Source organism: Mobula hypostoma, chromosome 6 (assembly GCF_963921235.1).
Source record: "Mobula hypostoma chromosome 6, sMobHyp1.1, whole genome shotgun sequence".
NCBI lineage: Eukaryota > Metazoa > Chordata > Chondrichthyes > Myliobatiformes > Myliobatidae > Mobula > Mobula hypostoma.
In genome coordinates, this window is record NC_086102.1 from 147145714 (window position 1) to 147169340 (window position 23627).

At 39.5% G+C, this 23627-nt stretch overlaps 1 protein-coding gene across 3 annotated transcripts in view; it reads left to right on the forward strand.

The window, feature by feature from the left end:
- Window positions 1-23627, forward strand: part of pgap1 (post-GPI attachment to proteins inositol deacylase 1) — a 114693-nt gene that overhangs the window by 13548 nt on the left and 77518 nt on the right. For all 3 annotated transcript variants that reach the window (XM_063051947.1, XM_063051948.1, XM_063051949.1), the window contains 9 exons: window positions 2886-3061; window positions 6790-6961; window positions 8767-8927; window positions 11080-11132; window positions 11914-11980; window positions 13775-13880; window positions 13957-14015; window positions 14103-14198; window positions 15347-15396. In XM_063051947.1, the coding sequence (XP_062908017.1) occupies window positions 2886-3061; window positions 6790-6961; window positions 8767-8927; window positions 11080-11132; window positions 11914-11980; window positions 13775-13880; window positions 13957-14015; window positions 14103-14198; window positions 15347-15396 (940 nt within the window). The remainder of the gene's footprint in view (window positions 1-2885; window positions 3062-6789; window positions 6962-8766; window positions 8928-11079; window positions 11133-11913; window positions 11981-13774; window positions 13881-13956; window positions 14016-14102; window positions 14199-15346; window positions 15397-23627) is intronic.

Genomic DNA, 23627 nt, shown 5'->3' on the forward strand with positions numbered 1-23627 from the left:
TGTAAGCACTCAAACCATCCTGCAAGTATGCCCTAAACCGACGTACCCTTTCAAAATTAAAGTCGTACTTTATCATTGCAGTGAAAATCTCACGCAGTTGCTTCACATTCAGTTCCTGGACAACTTCACTTTCAATCCATTCGCTACTGCATTTGGTTTTGATTGTTATCCTTTCCTCTTCCAATTGCATCAGCTCTTCATCTATCAGTTCTTGGTCATGGGATGGCAAAACCTCTTCAACATCATCTTTGTCAGCTTCCACAAGCCAAACTCACTTTGTCCTCGCTTTGTTCACCACGACTGAAACACTTAATTATGTCTAGTTTTATGCTAAGTGTAACACCCTTACGAGCTCTTTTAGGCTTTTCCGATACCTTAGAACTCATCCTGCAAACGGATACTCAAAATAAATCGACATAAAGCACAGTTGCTCACAGGCACGTGTTTAACATTGCCAGCTAGAATGCAGTTCCGAATCCGGAGGAGGAGCGGCTGCTTTTTATCGCACGCTGCCTTTTTTCGTAACAGTGAAAACACCTTCTGTTAGCGAAAACAGGTAACTAACGTAGGTCTTTCGTAACAGTGATGTTTCGTAAAACGAACTTTCAAAAAGCGGGGGACACCTGTATAACCAAAATGTTCTTGTAGTAAAGCCTTGGCTTTTACAGAACCTTTCTTAGGATCAATATGCTGGCAAATTCTGACAAGTTCTCTCTGGAGACCCCTAGTGTACTTTTCAAGGAATTAGAGGCAGTCGCTATGGCTGTCCGTCTTGCCTTTGACACTGACTTCTAAAGCCCTCATGAGTGCCTGATATTGCAATGGATCTCCATCAAAGATTTCAATCTCTCTTGGCAAAAATGAAATGTGTTGCTGTTGCACTAATAAGGTTATTATTTCATTTTGCTTCCTCATGTTATCAATAATACTATTTTGACCTCTGTCATCTGAAACAAGTGTGTTTCCATGCTGTAAGTGAATATCCCAATGAGCACTTTGAGTTGTTGGGTATGACATGTTCAGAGAGCCTCCTTAGTGCAGGCTGAGAGTAAACACCCTGAACTACCTATTTTTTTTTGGGGGGGGGGTCTAGCTCGTGTTTCACAGACACTTGAGGAACAAATGAATCAACGTTGAAATTTGAGTGTTTTTTGTTTTCTTTTGTGCCCTTTCGGTATAGGAACTCACACCTGCTGGAGCACTTTCAGTTCTCACCATATTTGAAGTCTTTAGCGCATTAACTCTGTAGTAATTTCTTCCGCTAGCATAGCTGTTGTTTCCTTCTCTGTAGCTCCACAGCAGTTAATTGTTCCACTTGCTCTTCCAGTACGTGTTTGTCCTTCAATATCACTGATGTGCGATTAATGCAGCTAAATTCGCATCTGCTTTAATGCAAGCAGAGGAGGTAGTAAATGCAGAAGTTTTTTCTCCAACAGAAATTTAAGCATGGACATTTGACACACTGTCATTCGGTTTAACATTATCTTGTGGGTCCTCTGTTATGTGTCTTGTCAAATTCTTCCTTGGAATTTGAGAAACATTGCCTGATGGAAGGTGGGACACATACTCATTTGTTGCAGCAACATGACATTCAACATAACATATTTGGTTCAAACAGTGTTTCACATACTGTTCCTTATGAATGCACTACAATAGTTATCAATGTTCGAAGAAGATCCATTTTGTCTTTCCTGCTCAAGTAATGAGATTAGTGTGTGATGTTGCCTAGCAGCAGCTTCACAGAGAGAGATTGCACTGGTAAGACATGTTATTTTTTGTAAGATCATTAATTGATGGTATTAAACTTTTAATTTTGTTCACATTTGTTTCATACTCCTTTCAAGGACTTTTGATTAAATTAGTCTTAGCTTTAGCTTTTTTTTCTAGTTTGCAAGCCTTGACTCCAGGGCCTTTGGCACCAATTCCATGCTTTGATACGCTACTGTTACTTTCTCCAGTTGCACAACCAGTAATTAACTCTTTGTTTGCCTGCAGCACCGGTGATGTTTGATTAAATAAGCATAGGCAACAAACATAGTATCTGTGTGTCCACAACATTTAAACCAGACCGAACAAACATCCTTCAATTAAAACGTCGTCAACTAGAATGTTTATCACTTTAATAAAACAAAGCAATGAGCCCTCCAGCAAGTGCCGCATGATTGAGCAATAGTCCCAAATGGATAGGCAGAGCTGACCATTCAAAACTGTGTTCAAATCCCAAATGCACAACATGAGTCAGCAAAAGGTCATTTATTTGCCTTGTGCTTCTCCTGTTTTGCCATAAGGTCCAAGGCAATCCTTTGCCATATGTTTGAGTTTGTTTAATATAACTTTTTGCTGTTGTTGACAAAATGGAGTAGTTACTTGAAAACAAATCAAAACTGCTGAGAGAGTAAGCCAGGGTACTCAATATTTTATGATGCACTTCCAAATGACAAATTTCCAAATCGAAAAAGATACATTGGATTCTTTATTACAAAACCAGCCAAAACTAACAATCTTGTAGTGATTTTAAAAAAAACTAGTGAAACTAAATTAGCGGTCTAATAGCGTTCCTATTAACGTAATTAACGAAAAAATGAATGGTGTTCCAATTAGCATAACTAAATAAAGTTAGCGATCTAGTTAGCAGTCAAACTAACTGAGTAGTCAACAAAATAATGTAATTTCCCTCATGGCTCACCCCCTCTACTTGATAAGACAAAACGTGAATAGGTAACTATACTCATTTGCTTCTACCACGCCCCCAATCATAAACCTAATGATAGATTACCATCATAAACGTGCCAAAGAATACAATATAAACACAAAGTAGGTACATGGTTCCTACAGGTATCATCTGATTTTTTTCTATCAGTCCTATTTCTTTTCTTGTATTGCAGTTCGTTCCCTGGGCTCTGTGGCACTGAGGAAAGCAGAGAATATATATCACAAGTTCCACTTTGACTTTTATAGCATTGATTTCAATGAGGAGCTTGTGGCACTTTATGGTGGAAGCCTTGAAAAGCAAACTAAGTTTGTACATGCATGTATAAAGGTCATCCTTAAACTTTACAAGGTAAGATTGCATCAAGATACTTGCTTTCAGAATATTTCATTGTGTGCATCAGTGTTCCGCACTTTATAACTTATCTCAAACTTGTACCTCACTTGATGCCAAGAACAGGGCCCTGAAAACATGATAGGCAGTGATAGAAAACATTTCACTGCTGGTATGCTAATTGACTACAGATAAGGATGGAATCAGGCAACCTGAAACTTCCAGTTTCTTGAGACTATGGTTGTCTATCCGTCTCCTTTATATTGTGGTCCCATTGGATCTCTTACTCAAAACTTCTACTTGGAACTCTGGTGCAAAGACTTATTTTTATGAAAGATACACAGGTAGTATGCTTCCTCAAGGTGAATGAAGTACATCTGTTCTTCAGAGACTTGAGAACCAATCCATTGTTAAAATTCACTTAATGAAGAATTAGATTTGAATGTGTTTACCTTGACATTGTTGACTTGATAATGTGCAGTGATTATGCATTGATGTAGAATTGCACCTTGTAAATCACAAAATTCATATTTTGGTCATCACAATTGAAAGCCAAAGTAAATTTGTTATCTAAGTATGTATGTGTCACCATATACTGAGGTTAATTTTCGTGAAGAACATTGAACAGGGCTACCCAGTGCAGAAGCAAATGCACTTTTCATTTTATTGTTTGCAAAAAACAAACTGATGGAGGAACTTAACATTTTGGGCAGCATCCATGAATGCAAAGGGATCGTTGATGTTTCAAGTTCCTCTAGCAGTTTATATTTTGCTCCAGGTTACACCTAATGTCTCCTTTTCATGGCATTGTTTGTTTGTGTTTTTATGAAAAAATGTAAGCTTTTTCCAATTTTAAGGAAATGCAAAAGTTTGATCCAGCTGTTGCAATTTCCCAACTGTTTCCAAAGCAGCAAATTTATCTTTTCGGCTTTTAGAAGTTTTGTATTAGGATGATAAAATTTTCTCATTAAAATAATTTTGTTTTGATGTATTTAATTGTTCCTTATAGAATAAACCTCTTTAAACTGACTGAGTGCATGTCACAAGTATTATCGTGGGTTCTTTTAGCATAAAATGTGGAATTAAAAATAGTTGCATTTTTTGTTAGGCTCATGTCATGTGATTTTATTCACCTTTTTGATCACAAAAATGGACATGTGACCTCTATTTTGTTTCTTGAACTTGGGGAAAATTGACCTTGCTGTTAATCTTTTCTGTTTTAAGTTAGTGGTCAGAGTTTTCCTTCTCCTAGATGAGCTGTTAACCATGGCTGACGAGCCCCATCTGCTCGAAGTGACAGGTTTTAAGGTGCTAGTAACCAGCCTTTGACTCTTCTCCTGTCAGTTCCACCGGGCTGGGTAGCTAAGACACGCATGAAGGCCAGATGCTGGACTTGGTTGTCAGAGACTATTTATTTAAGATGCATGCCATTGGGAGCATTTATTAGGTAGTGGGAGCTTATCCCCACTACCACGCCGAGCTCTAGCAACTCTAAGGAACTAAATCCCCGGTGACTAGTGGTGAAACCCAGTTGCAGCAGAGGGGATGAGGAACGATGATGTGCTGGATGTGGAGGCTGAGGGTGAAAAGTCAAAGCCAGGATAACACTCTATTTTGTCTGGATGACGGTGAGATGCGAGGAGAAGAACAAGAAGTAGAGGAGATAAAGATTTGGCTTCATTAACCAGAGTAGAAGTGAAGCCACATTTCCTAACAAAAGAGAACATTTCAGATAACCTGAAATGGAAGGCCTCATCTTGAGATCAGGTGTAACAGAGGCAGAGAAATTTGGAGAAAGGGCCAATCCTCAAGGGACAGAGTGGCAAGAGGTGGAAGTTGGTGAGTTTGTAGTAAATGTCAGTGGATCGTTTGTCTCCTGAGATTGGACATGGCAATCTAGAAAAGGGGGTGAAGTGTCAGAAATGGTCCACATGAACTTGTGAGCAGAGTGGAAGTTGGTGGTGAAGATGATAAAATGAATAAATTCTACACAAGTGCAGGAAGTGCCATATATGCAGTCATTGATGTAACAGAGGAGATGGGGAGTGGTATGAGGGAATGTTTGGAACAGTGACTGTTCCATGTAGCCGATAACAAGGTGGGCGTAGCCGGGGTCCATATGGTACGCAGGGCTACTACACCTTTGATTTATAGGAAGTGAGAGGAGTCAAAGCAGAAGTTGTACAGGAGAAGAACAAGTTTCACCAGGTGCATGAGAGTGTTGGTGGAGCAGAACTAGTTGGATTTTTGTGGTAGATGAAGTGGTGAAGAGTTGGGGGGACAGGGAATCATAAATTGTCGAACTGGTGGAGGGCATGGGAGGTGTCCCAGATGCAGATGGGAAGTATTTGGATATGGGGAGACAGGATTGAGTCAGAATGTGAGAGATGTGTTTAGTGAAACAAGAACATGCAGAAACAATGAGCCTACCATAAAAGTCCCGCATATAAATCTTGGGTAAGAACCTACCCTGCATTTCTTTCTTCTGTCTAGAAATTGAGATTGTGGAAGTCAGATCTCCTGATGTGTTGTGATCTGTAATAGTGTGGGGAAAGTGGCCTGGTGTTCTTGGTGGGGTCAAGGTCCAGGGTTTGGGATGGGGTGGTACCTGCAAGGTAAGGGTAAGTCCACCAGACTCCAACACCTCCACTCTTGTATGCAGGTTTAATGACCAGATGTGATTGGTGCGAAGTGAATGGAGGGCTTTGCAATCAGAGGAAGTGAGGTTGGAGTGGGTCAGATGAATAGAGAAGGCAAGGTGATTGATGCCACGGTGGCAGTTGAAGATAAAAAAAAGTAGAGAGAGTATAAAAGGCTCAAAGTGGTGTTGGAGAGGAAAGGATCAGGAGTGAGGAGTGAAGATTCCTTGTCAAAGAAATAAAGCACAAGAGCAGAGGTGATGCCACTGCTGAAGAGCGGCAACTCGGCATTAGAAAGAGGGGCTTTGGACAAACGGTGAAGATCTAGCAGAGATTGGAGCTGGGGCAAGGGATGGGGTAAATGCTGGAGGGGGGGTTTTGCTGGGTGAAGTGAGTTTCCCAATTTTAGGTACTCCCCTTCTGGTGATTTCTTTCTTCCCTTCTACACACCCTCCTTTCCCCCCCACCCCCTTCCATTCCTTCTGTAGTCTTCCCTGTTCCCCTAAACAGCCTCGCTAGCCCATAATCACTCATTTTCATTCCCCATCCCTTCCTGGTTCACCCATAGGTTGCCCCTTTTCTTGTGCAGTGGTTCTGGTTCCATCTGCCATTTGCCTCTTCCCTAATGGTTCCCATTCTCACTTCCTTTAGAGTCCAGCACTGGCAGCCTTTTGTGTTCCTGTTTATTTCCCTTGAGCAGTTGTCTCTAACCTTCACACTGCGCATCCCCATTTTCCTTAGTTTGTTCTTTCTTCTCTTTTCCCTCCCTTTTTGTCTGCCAGCCGTAGTCTTCCAACCCCACCCCCTCTAATCCCCCCCTATCTGGCACAGCCTTGTCATCTTACACGCCTCCTCGACCCACTAACCACCTCAGATTCCTGCCTCACCACTCCCCTTCTTTCTATACTGGCTATCTCCTCTCTCAGTCCTGATGCACGGTTTCAACCTGAAATGTTGACTATCCCTTCCTCCAACGGATGCTACTTGAGCCACTGAGTTCTTCCAGCAAACTTTTTGCTGCTCCAGATTCCAGCATTTGCAGTCTCTTGTGTCCAGCATTGGTCTAAAATTCTTCTGAACTTAATTTTGATCTATTTGTGTCCATAGGATCAAAAAGGTGCACCCAGCAGTGTTGCAATTGTGGGCCATTCTATGGGTGGCATTGTTGCTAGAGCACTATTCACACTACCCAACTTCAAATCTGCACTAATCAGTCTTATTGTAACTCAAGCTACACCTCATGTTGCACCAGTCCTGTTACTGGACAGCTACCTCATAGGTAAGTCTGGAAAGCTAAAGTGATTATGGAATTATATCATTGCCTTTCATTCATGATGACCCAAATGGAGGTTTTACATAGCTTTGTTTAGGCAAGCAATAATTAAATTGTAACATTTTCTTTGCTTTTATTTTGTTCACACCATGATGTTTGTATTGAAAGTGTATAGAGAATACACAGTAGTGCATTTAAAAAAATGCTTTGGTTTGCAATTGTGCAGTGCTATTCACACTTACTGCATCAAATGCATAATGGTAGACATCCCACTGACGCTTGGCTTGTGGGATATTTGGAATTTACTTCACATGCCCTAGTCCACTGTGGCTGGCCATGGGGGGAACGTCGACTCAGACCATGAGAGGCCTGCGTTGGGCATTTTCATGCCTTACAAGGCGCAGATTGGAAGTCTGTGTGGGACGCCACTCCTCGCACAGACTAGAGCAATGTGCGATGAAGTGCCTTACTCAAGGGCACAAACACGCTGCCACAGCTGAGGCTCGAACTAGCGACCTTGAGATAACTAGACGAACGCCTTAACCACTTGGCCACGTGCCCAACCTAGGCTGGCCAAGAGTGGATTCTAACCGGGCTGTCTTCCAAGTGATCGCACCAAGTATGGCCTTCCACTACCTTCATGAAATGGACTGATAAACTTACAGCCAGGAAAATAGTCCTTTTCCATGTGAGAGGTATTGCATCTGGTAGACCCAAGAATCAATATCAGATTTGAAGTTAATTCTTTTAGCAGGGTTTGTTTAGCTGCCTTGTACAGGTAATAGAATGTTGGTTGAATAGGAGGTTGCAAGTTTCATTATGTATGGTTACTGCAATACTTTGCTCTATGATTTAGAGCCATTTTTATGCACATAACTGTGACAATGAAGGGAGAAGGAAAGACAAAGAATAAGCTGGCAGAAATGGCAAAATAGTGGCACAGCTGGTTGAAGTGCTGCACCAAAGTTTCAGTGACCAGGGTTCAATGCTGATCACCACTGCTGTCTGTGTGGTACGCTGTCCCTGGAACTGCATGGATTTTCACTGGGTGCCCCAGTTTCTGCCCATATCCCAGAACATTTATAGATTAATTGGCTACTGTAAATTGCCAGTAGAGTGTAGATGTGTTGTGGACGTTAAATTGAAATGTGAGGAGAATAAAACAATGAGTGTAATTGATATAAATACGTGCTGATGGTTAGCATGGATTTGGTGTCCGAAGGGCCTATTTCTATGTGATTCACAGTCATCGACTCCGTTAAAAGCTAGAGCTCAGGGAACAACCAGCAACTTTGATGTATGTTGTAAGGTATTTGAAATATATGATTGCAGGCGAGATCAAAATGGACAATTTAGTACGAATAATTTTGGTCAGGATTGAGCCTAGGAGTAATCAGAACATATTTTAATGATAAACACAGGAGATTCTGCAGATACTGGAAATCCAGGGTAACACACACAAAATGCTGGGGGAACTCAGCAGGTTAGATAGCATCTATGGTAAAGAATAAAGAATTGATGTTTCGGGCCAAGACCTTTCATTAGGGCTTCATCAGCATTCTCACGATGAAGGATCTCGGCCTAAACATCGACTCTTGAATCTATTCTGTAGATGTTATCTAACCTGCTGAGTTCCTCCAGCATTTTGTGTGTTACTCAGTGTTTTAATGATATAGTGCCTTTGGCATTTACAGAATGGCTTAGCTTGCTTCATATTGAATAAATCATATTTAAAGCATAGTTCATTGAGCATATGTTATGTCAAATTACATTAAGTAGACGTAGTTAAGCCAATTTATGCTTTCTTGTAGACTTCTACAGCACTGTGAACAATCACTGGATTCTCAATGAAAAAGACTTGAGTAACATCAGCATTCTCTCAATGGGAGGCGGTTTCCGAGATTATCAAGTTCGCTCTGGGCTGACCATTGTTCCAAGCCTAGGCCTTTATAACAATACTCTAAATGTCGTGGTAATGTAAATGTTCTTTTTCAAACTTACTGTTCTAGTAGCTGTAATATATTCATATTGGTGTCGTTTACAGTTTTCCTGTGAGAGAGTTCAACTGATCCATTGTACACAAACAATGTCACATTGATGCAGAACCTGAGTCAGAGTAACGTATTTCTCTTTTGTTCGACACTGATGGGCACTCCACTCATTTGAGGGTATTCTTTGCTCCCTATTTTTAATTTCTTGCCTCAATAATCTTGATACACAAGTGTAAACAATATGTTACATAAATTTAATCATATGTAATGACAAATTGTCATTTTTTTTACTTTTCTGATCACAATTTTCAACAATAGTACTTGTCAGTTTTGTTTTGAAGAGAACATTCATAACAGCAGAAACACTTTAACAAGTACAGCAGGACAGATTACTGAGGAAAATTAGGAGGATTGAATTTCTTTTTCAAGCATGAACCCCTTCAAAGAATGCTGCTGATGTATAAAAATACGTCATGAAGTTCATCATCAAATCTGGTCAGGGATTGTCTTTAAAAGAAGTGACAACTTGAGCACAAGAATTCCCATATCCTCTGCAATGATATAATGGTGACAATTGAATTGACTTTATTACTTGCATCCTTAACATACATGAGGAGTAAAAAGCTTTATGTCACGTCTCCTTCTGAATGTGCAATTTATAGTAATTTGTAATAAATAGTATGTCCAACAGGACAGACGGTGTAGCATAGAAATACAATTGTATCAGCGTGAATTAATCAGTCTGATGGCCTGGTGGAAGAAGCCGTCCTGGAGCCTGTTGGTCCTGGCTTTTATGCTGGGGTACCATTTCCTGGATGGCCTGATGGAACAGCCAATGTAAGCTTCTGCTCCTGTGTCCTATGTTTGACTTCCAAGTTAGAGCTCTTTTCTTTCAAGGTATTTTTTTTTAAAGCAAGTTTCTTATTACTCTAAACAGGATTATTTGGTCCAGTCCAAACAGTTTGTTAGCCGGAGGACATTTACCTTAATTATTTTATATTACGAAGCTCATTTGTTTATCCATCTTTGGTTGAATATCTTAAGTTTTTCAAATTGATGAGTTGAGGTCGGAAGGGGCAGTGGTTCCAAAATATGGCCTGAGTTTGCTGAGAGGACCTGTTGCATAGAATTGCTACCCATGGTTCTGCATACCCTCATTTATTTGGATTAAAAGTGGACAGGCAACTGATATTCCTGGCTCTCCTTTTCCTCCAGTTGTGTGGTGAGATCCGAATGTTGACTACGCTCTGCTCTTGAAGTCCTCTGGCATGCTTTGAAAGCAAACCTAGTGGTGGAGCTTTGGCAGCAGACGCCTCTGATATCCAGCAGCATGATAAAGCTGTTTAAAAAAAAAAATAGAATTAGGAATTAAAAAGTATAAAATTCACTGTAAAGTTAACTGAAACATTAAGACCACTTGTGTTAATGGTTTTAGTTTTAAAGACAAATATATGTTTTAAGAAAACAGTATCCTCTGCTTTCCTGTCTGAAGCATTGGAATGTCCATTGATATCATTAGGGTTCTGTATCACACATCGGGCCTGACTGGAATGGAACTTGAATCTATCAGTAAGCTGTGGACTCCTGTATTAATACAATTTTATGACTGAATTCTTTTCAGTCAGATGCCAAAAGTTTCCAATGGAACTGCAAGCTAGACTGCAAGATTTGGCCATGGTTTTTATTCCATGGTCAGGATAAAAGTTGAAGGAGGGGAGGGAAGATGAGTTGGGGAGAGAAAAATGATTTCCGAACTGTATTATAGCAAAACAAGGTGGGACCTTCTGGTCAGTGGTTTTACTGCTGTGTTATTCAAGTGTCAATTCTTATCTAGTGTTCAGGTCTGCAAGTTCTCCACTCAAAAACACAACTTCACTTTGCCAGAATCAGTATTCCATCACCATCTGGGGAGTCAAAAGGTGTTTGTCAACAATTTGTACTTGTGTATATTGAACCTTTTGCTCACAGTTCTGAGAAGATTACTAAGTGGTACGGTTTTGTTTTACCTTTTTTCACAAGACAGCATCTTTTCTGACACAGGGAAATGCCAAGAAATGTTGTAAAATGCTGTAACTCTAGAAATATGATTGATAAAGCCTTCAGTGATTGAATGTGACAGTTTTTTTTTCATAGACATCAGCTGTCCCAAGAGCATGGCTCTCAACTGATCACCTTTGTATAGTCTGGTAAGTATCAGGAAAAATGAGCCAGAAGTTCCATGTTCACTACCCTAGCTAGTTTTTTAGCCACCATCTTAAACATTGATGCAAAAGGCTTCTTTGTTGTTTTAAAAAAAAAAGTGATGGCAAAATGTTTTCAAATAACTAAGATAGTAGAGTCAAGTTGGAGAAACATAAGAACATAAGAAATAGGAGCAGGAGTAGGCCATCTGGCCCATTGAGCCTGCTCTGCCATTCAATAAGGTCATGGCTGATTTGGCCATGGACTCCTCTCCATCTATCTGCCTTTTCCTCATAGCCCTTAATTCCCCTAGTATGCAAAAATCTATCCAACCTTGTCTTAAATATATTTGCTGAAGTAGCCTCCTCTGCTTCATTGGGCAGAGAATTCCACAGAGTCACCACCCTCTGGGAAAAGCAGTTCCTCCTCATTTTGGTCCTAAATTTACTCCCCCAAATCTTGAGGCTCTGTCCCTGAGACCTGAAACATAACAAGCTTCCATAATGTTACAATTCCTGATTGTTCCATCATGCTTGATAATATTAGTTATTTCACTGGATTTGGTTTATCAAATTTTATTAGTTTTTATCCTGTTCACTAAAAGAAAATGAATGATGAATAATCATGCATGAGTATTTGAATAGTTTAAAAATTGATATTTTTGGGCTGTTCTTTGTATCTTTTAGTTCAAGCAAATTGAATTTTCCGGGTATACTTTGCATGCTTTATACTTCAGATGTTGTTTAAGCTAACCAGAGTTCTAATCATTGTTCTTTGTATCTTCAGGTGTAAAGAGCTGGTACTAGCCACGGTTAGAGCTTTTTTTGATCTTGTTGATCATCATACTAATCAGGTACATAACTTTGTTTTACTCACTTAATATTTGTAATATATATTTTGTTAATAAATTCCAAAAAAATTGATAGTTAACCTGAGTGGCATGAAGGGTATCATACGGCTAGTAACTGAATGCTCCATTTGTGAGATAGATTCTGTAATTAATCCATAGGGTCGACATTTACACTCTGTGGAGGTACAATCAAGGTAATTGGTCATATGATGTATTGTGTTAGGAGGCAATGGCAGTACTTATCCTTCAACATTAGCATTTTCTGGATTTTCCTATAGTTTCTCTCTTGATGTGAGAAAGTGCTTGATCTGGGGGTGCTATGTACACATGGGGAATTCAGCATGGATAAGTGACAGTGATGTACTGTTCCTGCGGTGTAAAGATGAGCAATAGGTTTTGATAGCTTTCTCTAAGGTACAGAATGTAACATGCAGAACATTCTCTACTTCTCTAATATTGTCATGTTGAGCCTCCTGATTTAATGGACCCCGTGGCAGGCAAAGCTTCAACTTAATGCACTGTCCAGCAGTACCTCAGTGATTATTATTTCAACTAATGTTAATGTGTAACATTCAAAAATGAATACAATTAATACCAACCCTCTCACCACTGAGTAAGCAATATAAAGTTCTGCAATTCAGTTATAACACTTAGAGCAGAGATAAGTCACTTGGGAATTACTTTCTGGAACTCAATTGATACATTTGGATACATTTGTATCCAAATACAAACTGGATACATTTTACAATATTTAAAATGTATCCAGTTTGCAGTCTCAAAGAGTTTAACAAGCATTATTAATATAATTATTTCTTAGAGATTCCATGGCAATGATGTGAAAAAATCTTGTTGCAAGGGAAAAATGGGTGAATTAGCCCAGAGATTTATAGCTTCCTTTTTGTTTAAAGAAATTTTTTTTTTGCTTTTTCAGCTCGCTTTGAGTTTTAAGAATTATAAACTACCAGGTGTGTTAAAGAACTTTAAGACTGTTACTAGTACGGGGGGGGGGCAGGAAGGAGGGGTGATTGATAAGTTCATGACCTAAGGTGGAAGGAGTCAATTTTAGAAAACCTAGCACATTTATTTTTCAACATAGTCCCCTCCTACATTTTTAGAAAACCTAGCACATTTATTTTTCAACATAGTCCCCGCCTACATTTACACACTTAGTCCAGCGGTCGTGGAGCATACGGATCCCTTCTTTGTAGAAGTCGGCGTCTTGGACCTCCAGAAAGTGGTCCACAGCAGGGGTGATTGATAAGTTTGTGGCTAAGGTAGAAGGAGATGAGTTATACACCTCTTGTTCATGCACGTGCAGTTCAGCTCTTGGAGTGATTATGCAGAAAGTTTGAAGTTAATAACTCATCTCCTTCTACCCTGGGCCATGAACTTATCAATCACCCCTGCTGTGGACCACTTTCTGGAGGTCCAAGACGCCGACTTCTATAAAGAAGGGATCTGTATGCTCCACGACCGCTGGACTAAGTGTGTAAATGTAGGAGGGGACTGTGTTGAAAAATAAATGTGCTAGGTTTTCTAAAATTGACTCCTCCTACCTTAGGCCATGAACTTATCAATCACCCCTCGTAAAATGGTGCCTACTAAAGTGAATAATAGTGTTGTTACAGCTTTTTTATTACTTTCGTATCTGATGAATTTTAACTTTGTTTTTTAGCCGTGGACTTAATGGTTATGAAGTTATGCTGCATTATTTTAGATCTGTGCAGTCATAAAACTTGTTAATTGTTGATATTTGTGTTTTAAAATGATTGTGCCAGTAATGGTTTGTTTTTTAAGATAACGATGGATCTACAGAAGAGAATGTCAGTCCTTCATCATCATTTTGTCAGCTATTCAGAAAAAGATTTTGAAGATGATCTCGAGCCTTCTGTCTCATTCTCAGGTTTGAAATGATGTGTTCTTTAAAATTAGTGAAATGGCCAATTGTAATTTGTATTTAATATGTGCCTTTACTTCAGGTTCAGGTACAACATGGCGTGAAATTAAAACATACAAATGGACTTACAACTCTCCGGAGGTAATAGGTGCTGTAGTTTTAAAGCTCATTTAACATATCCTGAACAAAATTACAGTCTGAAATGATATGTATCGAAATTTGTTTCAGTTTTCAGCCCGGTCACCCAAAGCTTCATATTTTATTTTACCACTTCCAAATGAGGAGGAATCTTTCAGTAATTTATATTGTCGAACCACCAATCTGGTAAGTTTGCTTTCTTTTTGATCAAAGTATTGAAATATTTTGCAACTTTCACTAATTTTTCATTTTTCTGTCATTAATCTTTCTCTGTCATTAATCAGAATCAGGTTTATTATCATCAGCATGTGACATGAAATTTGTTAACTTAGCAGCAGCAGTTCAATGCAATACATAATCTAGCAGAGAAAAAAAAATAAACAAGTGAATCAATTACGTATATTGAATAGATTAAAAGAAGTGCAAAAAGAGAAATACTGTGTATTTTTTTAAAAAAGTGAGGTAGTGTCCCAAGATTCAATGTCCATTTAGGAATTGGATGGCGAAAGGGAAGAAGCTGTTCCTGAATCACTGAGTGTGTGCCTTCAGGTAACAGTGAGAAAAGGGCATGCCCTTTCAGTAATATTTTCTCTTAATTTATAAAGCAGAAGATGTGCCGTATATCACAAATGAGAGAAGTCAGCAGGATTAGGTATTATTTGTGTTAAATAAATAAATAGAAGTCCTCTACATTGAATACATGCACTCAGTGATCACGTTGTTAGGTACAGGAGTGGAACCTGGTCTGATCTTCTGCTGTTGTAGCCCATCCAGTTGAAAGTTCAACGTGTTGTGCATTCAGAGATGCTGCTCTGCACATCATTGTTGTAATGTGTGGTTATTTGAGTTATTGTCACATTCCTGTCAGCTTGAAGCAGTCTGGCCATTCTCCTCTGACCTCTCTCATTACCAGGGCACTCTCACTTGTAGAACTGCCGCTCACTGGATATTTTTTGTTTCTGTTGCATCACTCTCTATAAACTCTAGAGACTGTTGTGGACGAAAATCACAGGAGATCAGTTTTTGAGATACTCCAACCACCCCATCTGGCACCAACAATTCCACTGTCGTAGTCACTTAGATCACATTTCTTCCCCATTCTGATGTTTGGTTTGAACATTAACTGAACTACTTAACCGTGTCTGCATTCTTGTATGCATTGATTTAATGCCACATGATCATCTGATTAGATATTTGCATTAATAAGCAGGTGTACCTAATTAAGTGGCCACTGAGTTTAAGTAGGTTATTACTTAACATGTGTAGTATAGAACTTGGTTATATTTTAATGGTTTGAAACAATCTCAAATGAATTTTGCTTCTTCAATTGATAGGAATCCAGTAACTGGATTTATGGCTGCACTGTGATTAACCAGTCGGTTTGGTAAGTACATTTGTCCAACTAATACTGCTTTTATTCAAACAGCAATCTTAAAATCTCAAGTATTTACTAATAGCTTTTATTTACAATAAATAGAGAACCTTAAACCCCATTTTCTGTGGTTTCCCATTGAAACAAATTACTGCTTACATCATGGGAATACATAAATCCAACACAGGAAAAAAAATAACACCAGGCATTGCTGTCAGTTTTTGTATGATTAGCTGAATAAAAATAAATGCAACTTTATAAGAGTCTTTTCTGGGACTGAAAACTGTAAGGCAATAAGGGGATTTTTCTTGAAGCCCATTGAGCTTTTGCTTTACATTATAAATGGATGCTTGATAAAACTAAAGATTTGTTTACAAGAAAATAATATCAAACAGTGATTGAGACATGAAATATAATTGCTAAAAGCACATTTTTTCTATAAAAATTGTATTCTCCATATGGTTCAATTTCTAGTTTATGTGTGAGTTATTGTAATGGATATGGTGTCACTAGCTCATCTTGTATAATTACTAGCTAATCATATGAGGCACTACAAACCAGATAATGCCTTTACCTTAATCAAGATAAATGTAGTGAGACTCAAGGTTTAAACAGAGAACTTCTGTCACTTTTTTTTCTGGAGTATATATCAAACAATCACTTAACTCATGAAAGTCAAAGTTCCCCTGATTCCGTAGGCCTGGAATAAAAACAGAAAATGCTGGAAACACTCAACAGATCAGGCAAGATTTATGGAAAGAGGAACAGAGTTTGCATTTCATATTGAAGACCCTTCATCAGAATTGGGAAAGAGTGAAAATGTTGGTGGTGGAGGGTTGGATCAAATAAAGGGGAATATTTCAAAGGTGAGGCCAGAGTTGCCATAGATCATGTGTGGATCATCCAATTGACTAATAAGGACAGTTAGACTGGTGGGGGGGGGGGGTGAAGAAGAAACTGAAGCTGTGAAAAGAGGTCATTTAGAGAATAGGAAGACACAGATATAGAAAAAAAGTTGTGAGATGCAGGGCTATAGAGCATGCTGATCATGAATCAGGCTGTGCTAATGGAGTGAATGTCAAAGATGGATGACTTGCAAACGAAAATGGACAACCTAATATAGATAGAGAAAGCGAATTACCTCTGTCTCACTGACAGCAAATGGAAAATCTCAGTAAACATCAGGCCATCATCTCCCAACTAGTTCCTTCAGGCTTCTAGCTTTGTGGCCAACACTGCAGAACCTACATTGTACCACTTTCTCAAGATTCACAGGCAGGGCTGGGCAGGAAAACCCATTGTTTCTGCTTATCTTTGAACTTGTTTCTTCCTATCTTGATTCCATTCTTTCTGTCCAGGTTATTTGCTTCCTAATTATATATCCCCCTTCACCTCCGTCCCACACTGGGATAGTCAGCCAGCTCTGTTTGTTGAAGAGAGGCCCAACCATTTAGTTTCACTAACACAGCATTTGCCTGGCTAAACCCAATCTCATATTGAACAATTTCTTCTACTTAATTTGTTGTACTTCCTCCAATCTAGTGCGTATTCATTGTTCATAATGTGGCCTCCTCTACTTTGGATGAATCAGATGCAGCTTTGGTGATCAGTTGGCATTTTCTGGGATAACTCAACAATTCTATTGATTGCTCTACTTCAAATTTTAATTTTCCATCCCTCTCCAACTTTGACCTATTTGTGACCTCCTACACTGTTACTATAGTCCCAGCATAGGTTTGAGGAATGACACCTCATCTTCAGTCTTAGCACATTGCAGCCTTCTGGACTCCATCAAATTCTGCAACTTCAGGTGACTGCTCTCCTTCTCTTTACCAGAACTGGCAACTTTTGCTGTAAGTTTTCAAAATATACAGTGGTGTGGGCTCAACTGTTCTTTCTTTGTTGACGCAGACTGATCTGCTGTGTCACCATCTGCATCTTACACTTTTTCATGTTTGCCTGAACTGCTCTCATCTTATTGTTTTTTTTCTCTTGCAATGCCTTGATTAACCTGTTAACTATGGTCTTTTATTTTAGCTTATCCCAACTCTAATTTTACCTTTTTAGAGTTATTTCTTTTTTCTATCTGTTCCTCCCCTGCCCTCTTGGCAACCTAAAACTATTTTTTTTTCTTTCCCAGTAAAATATTGACCCTGTAACTCTTTGTACTGATGCTACCTGACTCTCTGAGTGTTTTCAGCATTTTTTCTTTTTTTTAAACCCAGTTTTTTGTCGTTCTCCAAAAGGCAGATAAAGCAGCCGGATAAAACCATGATGAAGTGCTTTGAGAAACATAGAAACATAGAAAATAGGTGCAGGAGTAGGCCATTCGGCCCTTCGAGCCTGCACCGCCATTTATTATGATCATGGCTGATCATCCAACTCAGAACCCCGCCCCAGCCTTCCCTCCATACCCCCTGACCCCCGTAGCCACAAGGGCCATATCTAACTCCCTCTTAAATATAGCCAATGAACTGGCCTCAACAGCTTCCTGTGGCAGAGAATTCCACAGATTCACCACTCTCTGTGTGAAGAGGTTTTTCCTAATCTCGGTCGTAAAAGGCTTCCCCTCTATCCTCAAACTGTGACCCCTCGTTCTGGACTTCCCCAACATCGGGAACAATCTTCCTGCATCTAGCCTGTCCAATCCCTTTAGGATCTTATACGTTTCAATCAGATCCCCCCTCAATCTTCTAAATTCCAACGAGTACAAGCCCAGTTCATCCAGTCTTTCTTCATATGAAAGTCCTGCCATCCCAGGAATCAATCTGGTGAACCTTCTTTGTACTCCCTCTATGGCAAAGATGTCTTTCCTCAGATTAGGGGACCAAAACTGCACACAATACTCCAGGTGTGGTCTCACCAAGGCCTTGTACAACTGCAGTAGTACCTCCCTGCTCCTGTACTCGAATCCTCTCGCTATAAATGCCAGCATACCATTCGCCTTTTTCACCGCCTGCTGTACCTGCATGCCCACTTTCAATGACTGGTGTATAATGACACCCAGGTCTCGTTGCACCTCCCCTTTTCCTAATCGGCCACCATTCAGATAATAATCTGTTTTCCTATTTTTGCCACCAAAGTGGATAACTTCACATTTATCCACATTAAATTGCATCTGCCATGAATTTGCCGACTCACCCAACCTATCCAAGTCACCCTGCGTCCTCTTAGCATCCTCCTCACAGCTAACACTACCACCCAGCTTCGTGTCATCCGCAAACTTGGAGATGCTGCATTTAATTCCCTCATCCAAGTCATTAATATATATTGTAAACAACTGGGGTCCCAGCACTGAGCCTTGCGGTACCCCACTAGTCACCGCCTGCCATTCTGAAAAGGTCCCGTTTATTCCCACTCTTTGCTTCCTGTCTGCTGAGAAGCTGGGCATGGCACGATAAAATTATCTCTTAATGATCTAGACTCTTAATCTATCTCGTTATGATCTTGCACTTTTTTGTTTAGCTGCACTGCACTTTCTCTTCAACTTTATTCTGCACTTTTATTGTTTTACCTTGTTTTACCTTAATACCCTATGCAATGAACTGATCTGTATGAATAGTTTGCAAGGCAAGCTTTTCATTATATCTCAGTACACATGACAATAATAAAACCAATTCCAATTCTTTAAACTATAGAGCATTCAACATGTTTGTGAGTGTGAAACAAAGTAGAGGAACAACAGGTAATCTGAATTATAATCCACAGTGGGAGACATTGATATTAATTCACAATCAAACAATAGCCTTGTTTCTTACTAACATCTTAATGGAAAAAAATCATAATATAATTTTTATTTGGATTAACAAAATAGTTTAGGCCAATAGTGTTTTTTGTATAACTTGTTACTAATATGGCTTCTTTAAACATCTGTGTCTTGCCCATTATTTCAATCTGACTACTGTGTATTTTGGTCTAAAATCTTACCCTGATTTCTGGAATGTGGTTCAGAGTAAATGGAGTTTTAAAATGTGTTTCACATATTTGCACTTGATGGTAATTTGTTAAAAGGTCTCAGGTTAATGTGCAGTTAAGTACTGATGCCAAGCATACTTGTAATCCAAACAACAACGTGGGTTATCTTTATTTGAATGGAATGATGTGATGTATTGAACACTGTTTAGAATAGCTGAATTACAGTGAAATGGATCAACACCAGAATTTCATAGTTTCTGAAACAATTCTGTGGTTTGACCTGAGGAGTGTGCTTCATCTGTTTATTCTCTGTAATTTGCAGAAATGTATATTGGAACAATTTTATTGAAATATGAAATTGCCAACAAGCAAGAATCCCACAAATGCTGTATATTTTTAGAAAATACAACCATTGTTATAGGTGATTCCAACCTCCACACACCCCCTACCACAGGACCTTGTAATTCCTTATTCTATTAACCTCAGGCTACTTGCTGTGTAAATCAATCCATCTCATGGTACAGGAGAGCTCATTGTAATTAGATACAAAACTTCAGTGCGCATTGGAGAAAAAAATTATACGTATTATTTTTGTAAATTTACTCTTCCTCTTTTCATTTTTTGCTCAGAGTAAGGTACTGTTTAATTCCACTAACAGCAGGGAAACAAATATTCAGTATTGGAAAATGGATATATTTGTGCACTTAACAGGTTTCCATAATCAATATCTTGACAACTGAAAATATGAGTTCAAAATGAGACTTGTCAAGTTAGGTAACCAGGTTTTTTTTTCAAATTGTTACCAGGAGTGACAATTTTGGAGAGGATTTTAAAAAAACTACTTGAATTAGGAAATATTATCTTTCATTCCATTGATCTAACGCAGACCTTTATATGCAGAATGGTTCAGATATATTCAGTGTATTTAAGTCCAGATTTGTTTTCATTATAAGCCTGAAGAAAATGTACATGTAATTCTTTTGACTCTTGCCCACTAAGCCTCCAGAGGGCAGTATGTAATGGTGCTTACTTGTATAGGATAGCAGTGTGTTGAGCAAAGTGATCCTGTCATTGATTTTCACAGACGGTGTCTTAGCAGTCTTGGCTGATTCATTTTTAGGGTCTCATCTTCGCAAAAGTAATTGAATGTCAATCTTCAATGGACTGGAGCAGTGAACAAAAGTATGAATGACATACAGTTTAGTGATTTGACTCAACTTTGGGTTTTTACATTGCCTTTTGTGTTCTCCTGAGCTGAGGAAAGTAACCACCAGAAGCTTCTCTACTTCATTTGCTTTGGCTTTGCCAAAGACCTTGACATTGCATTGTTTGTTAATTCATGCTATGTTGAAGAGCCATATAACTATTGTAGATCGAATATAACACATATTAATAATATAAGGGCTGGTGAATTTCTTTGAAATTTTAGATGATGGCTCACTATAAGGTATTCGCACTATTTCTATTTCTCTAGCTTCTGATTTGAGGGATCAATCAGTTAAATCTGCTTTAATATGCTGTCTTGGTCATTTTATTGTCATGAAGTCACTTGTTGGCCTTCAATCGGTCTAAACTATATTTAATGTTGGTGATACTCATTTCTGTGCTGCAGAAATGCCGAGAGATGGTTCTATCTATCAGTGTGTTTGATTCTCATGACCGTTGTTCATGTTGCTGTGTAACTTCAGCTGTCACAGTGAAAATGGCTTTGTTCATACAGCTGCTCAATAGGGAGATAATTGTTGAATAGGTCAGGAGGTCCACACAAAAATAAAACTTTATTTACATGAAGGGGAGAAAGTACTGGCATTTAGTGTCTTTCATGATGACAGGATATTACCAAACAAGATTATGGCCATTTAAAATTAATCATGAAAGATTTGTATAATCAAATATGGCTGTCACCTTGTTCGCTAACTGTATTGTGATAACAAATAAAATTCAATGACCTGGGTCTGACCCTGACCTCTGTTGCATGTGTAGAACTCGTAGCTTCTCCCTGCGAGTGCTTGGGTTTCTCCGGAGTGCAGTACTTTCCTCTCACATCCTGAGGACCCCCTGTGTTAGGTGTGTGAAAGAAAAATTGGGGAGCGGTAATAGGAATAGATTACATGGTATAAGTGGGGAATGCTGATGGACATTGGCTTGAGGGGCTCAGTGGCCTCCTATATCATAAGTAAAAATATTTTTAAAAATTAGTTTGAAGGATAATTGTTGAGGGAAAATTGTCCCTACTATTGATTAAACATTTCCAAGTTTCTTGCCATCCTGATTCTGGAAAGGAGTAATAATAACAGGGTTGTTGTGGGAGATTTTAATTTCCCAAAAATTGATTGGCATCTCCCTAGAGTGAGGGGTTTAGATGGGGTAGAGTTTGTTAGGTGTGTTCAGGAAGGTTTCTTGACACAATATGCAGATAAGCCTCCAAGAAGAGAGGCTGTACTTGATCTGGTATTGGGAAATGATCAGGTGTCAGATCTCCCAGTGGGAGAACATTTTGGAGATAGTGATCATAATTCTATCTCCTTCACCACAGCATTGGAGAGGGATAGGAACAGACATATTAGGGAAATGTTTAATTGGAGTAAGGGGAAATATGAGGCTATCAGGCAGGAACTTGGAAGCATAAATTGGAAACAGATGTTCTCTGGGAAATGTATGGAAGAAATGTGGCAAATGTTCAGGGGGTATTTACGAGGGGTTCTGAGTAGGTACGTTCCAATGAGACATGGAGAGAATGGTAGGATACAAGATCCGTGGTGTACAAAGGCTGTTGTAAATCTAGTCAAGAAGAAAAGAAGAGCTTACGAAATGTTCAAAAAACTAAGTAATGATAGGAATCTAGAAGTATATAAGGCTAGCAGGAAGGAGCTTAAGAATGAAATTAGGAGAGCCAGAAGGGGCCATGAGAAGGCCTTGGTGGACAGGATTAAGGAAAGCCCCAAGACATTCTACAAGTCTGTGAAGAGCAAGAGGAAAAGATGTGAGAGAACAGGACCAATCAAGTGTGACAGTGGAAAAGTGTGTATGGAACCAGAGGAAATAGCGGAGGTACTTAATGAATACTTTGCTTCAGTATTCACGATGGAAAAGGATCTTGGTGATTGTAGGGATGACTTGCAGTGGACTGAAAAGCTTGAGCATGTAGATATTAAGGAAGAGGATGTGCTGGAGCTTTTGGAAAGCATCAGGTTGGATAAGTCACCAGGACCAGATGGGATGTACCCCAGGCTACTGTGGGAAGTGAAGGAGGAGATTGTTGAGCCTCTGGCAATGATCCTTGTATCATCAATGAGGACGGGAGAGGTTCTGGAGGATTGGAGGGTTGCGGATGTTGTTCCCTTATTCAAGAAAGGGAGTAGGGATAGCCCAGGAAATTATAGGTCGGTGAGTCTTACTTCATTGGTTGGTACGTTGATGGAGAAGATCCTGAGAGGCAGGATTTATGAACATTTGGAGAGGCATAATATGATTAGGAATAGTCAGCATGGCTTTGTCAAAGGCAAGTCATGCCTTATGAGCCTGATTGAATTTTTTTGAGGATGTGACTAGACACATTGATGAAGGTAGAGCCGTAGATGTAGCGTATATAGATTTTAGCAAGGCATTGATAAGGTACCCCATGCAAGGCTTATTGAGAAAGTAAGGAAGCATGGGATCCAAGGACATATTGCTTTGTGGATCCAGAACTGGCTTGCCCACAGAAGGCAAAGAGTGGTTGTAGACAGGTCATATTCTGCATGGAGGTCGGTGAACAGTGGTGTGCCTCAGAGATCTGTTCTGGGACCCCTACTCTTTGTGATTTTTATAAATGACCTGGATGAGGAAGTGGAGGGATGGGTTAGTAAATTTGCTGATGATACAAAAGTTGTGGGTGTTGTGGATAGTGTGGAGGGCTGTCAGAGGTTACAACGGGACATTGGTAGGATGCAAAACTGGGCTGAGAAGTGGCAGATGGAGTTCAACCCAGATAAGTGTGAGGTGGTTCATTTTGGTAGGTCAAATATGATGGCAGAATATAGTATTAATGGTAAGACTCTCGGCAGTGTGGAGGATCAGAGGGATCTTGGGGTCCGAGTCCATAGGACACTCAAAGTTGCTACGCAGGTTGACTCTGTGGTTAAGAAGGCATACGGTGCATTGGCCTTCATCAATCATGGGATTGAGTTTAAGAGCCGAGAGGTAATGTTGCAGCTATATAGGATCCTGTCAGATCCCACTTGGAGTACTGTGCTCAATTCTGGTCGCCTCACTATAGGAAGGATGTGGAAACCATAGAAAGGGTGCAGAGGAGATTTACAAGGATGTTGCCTGGATTGGGGAGCATG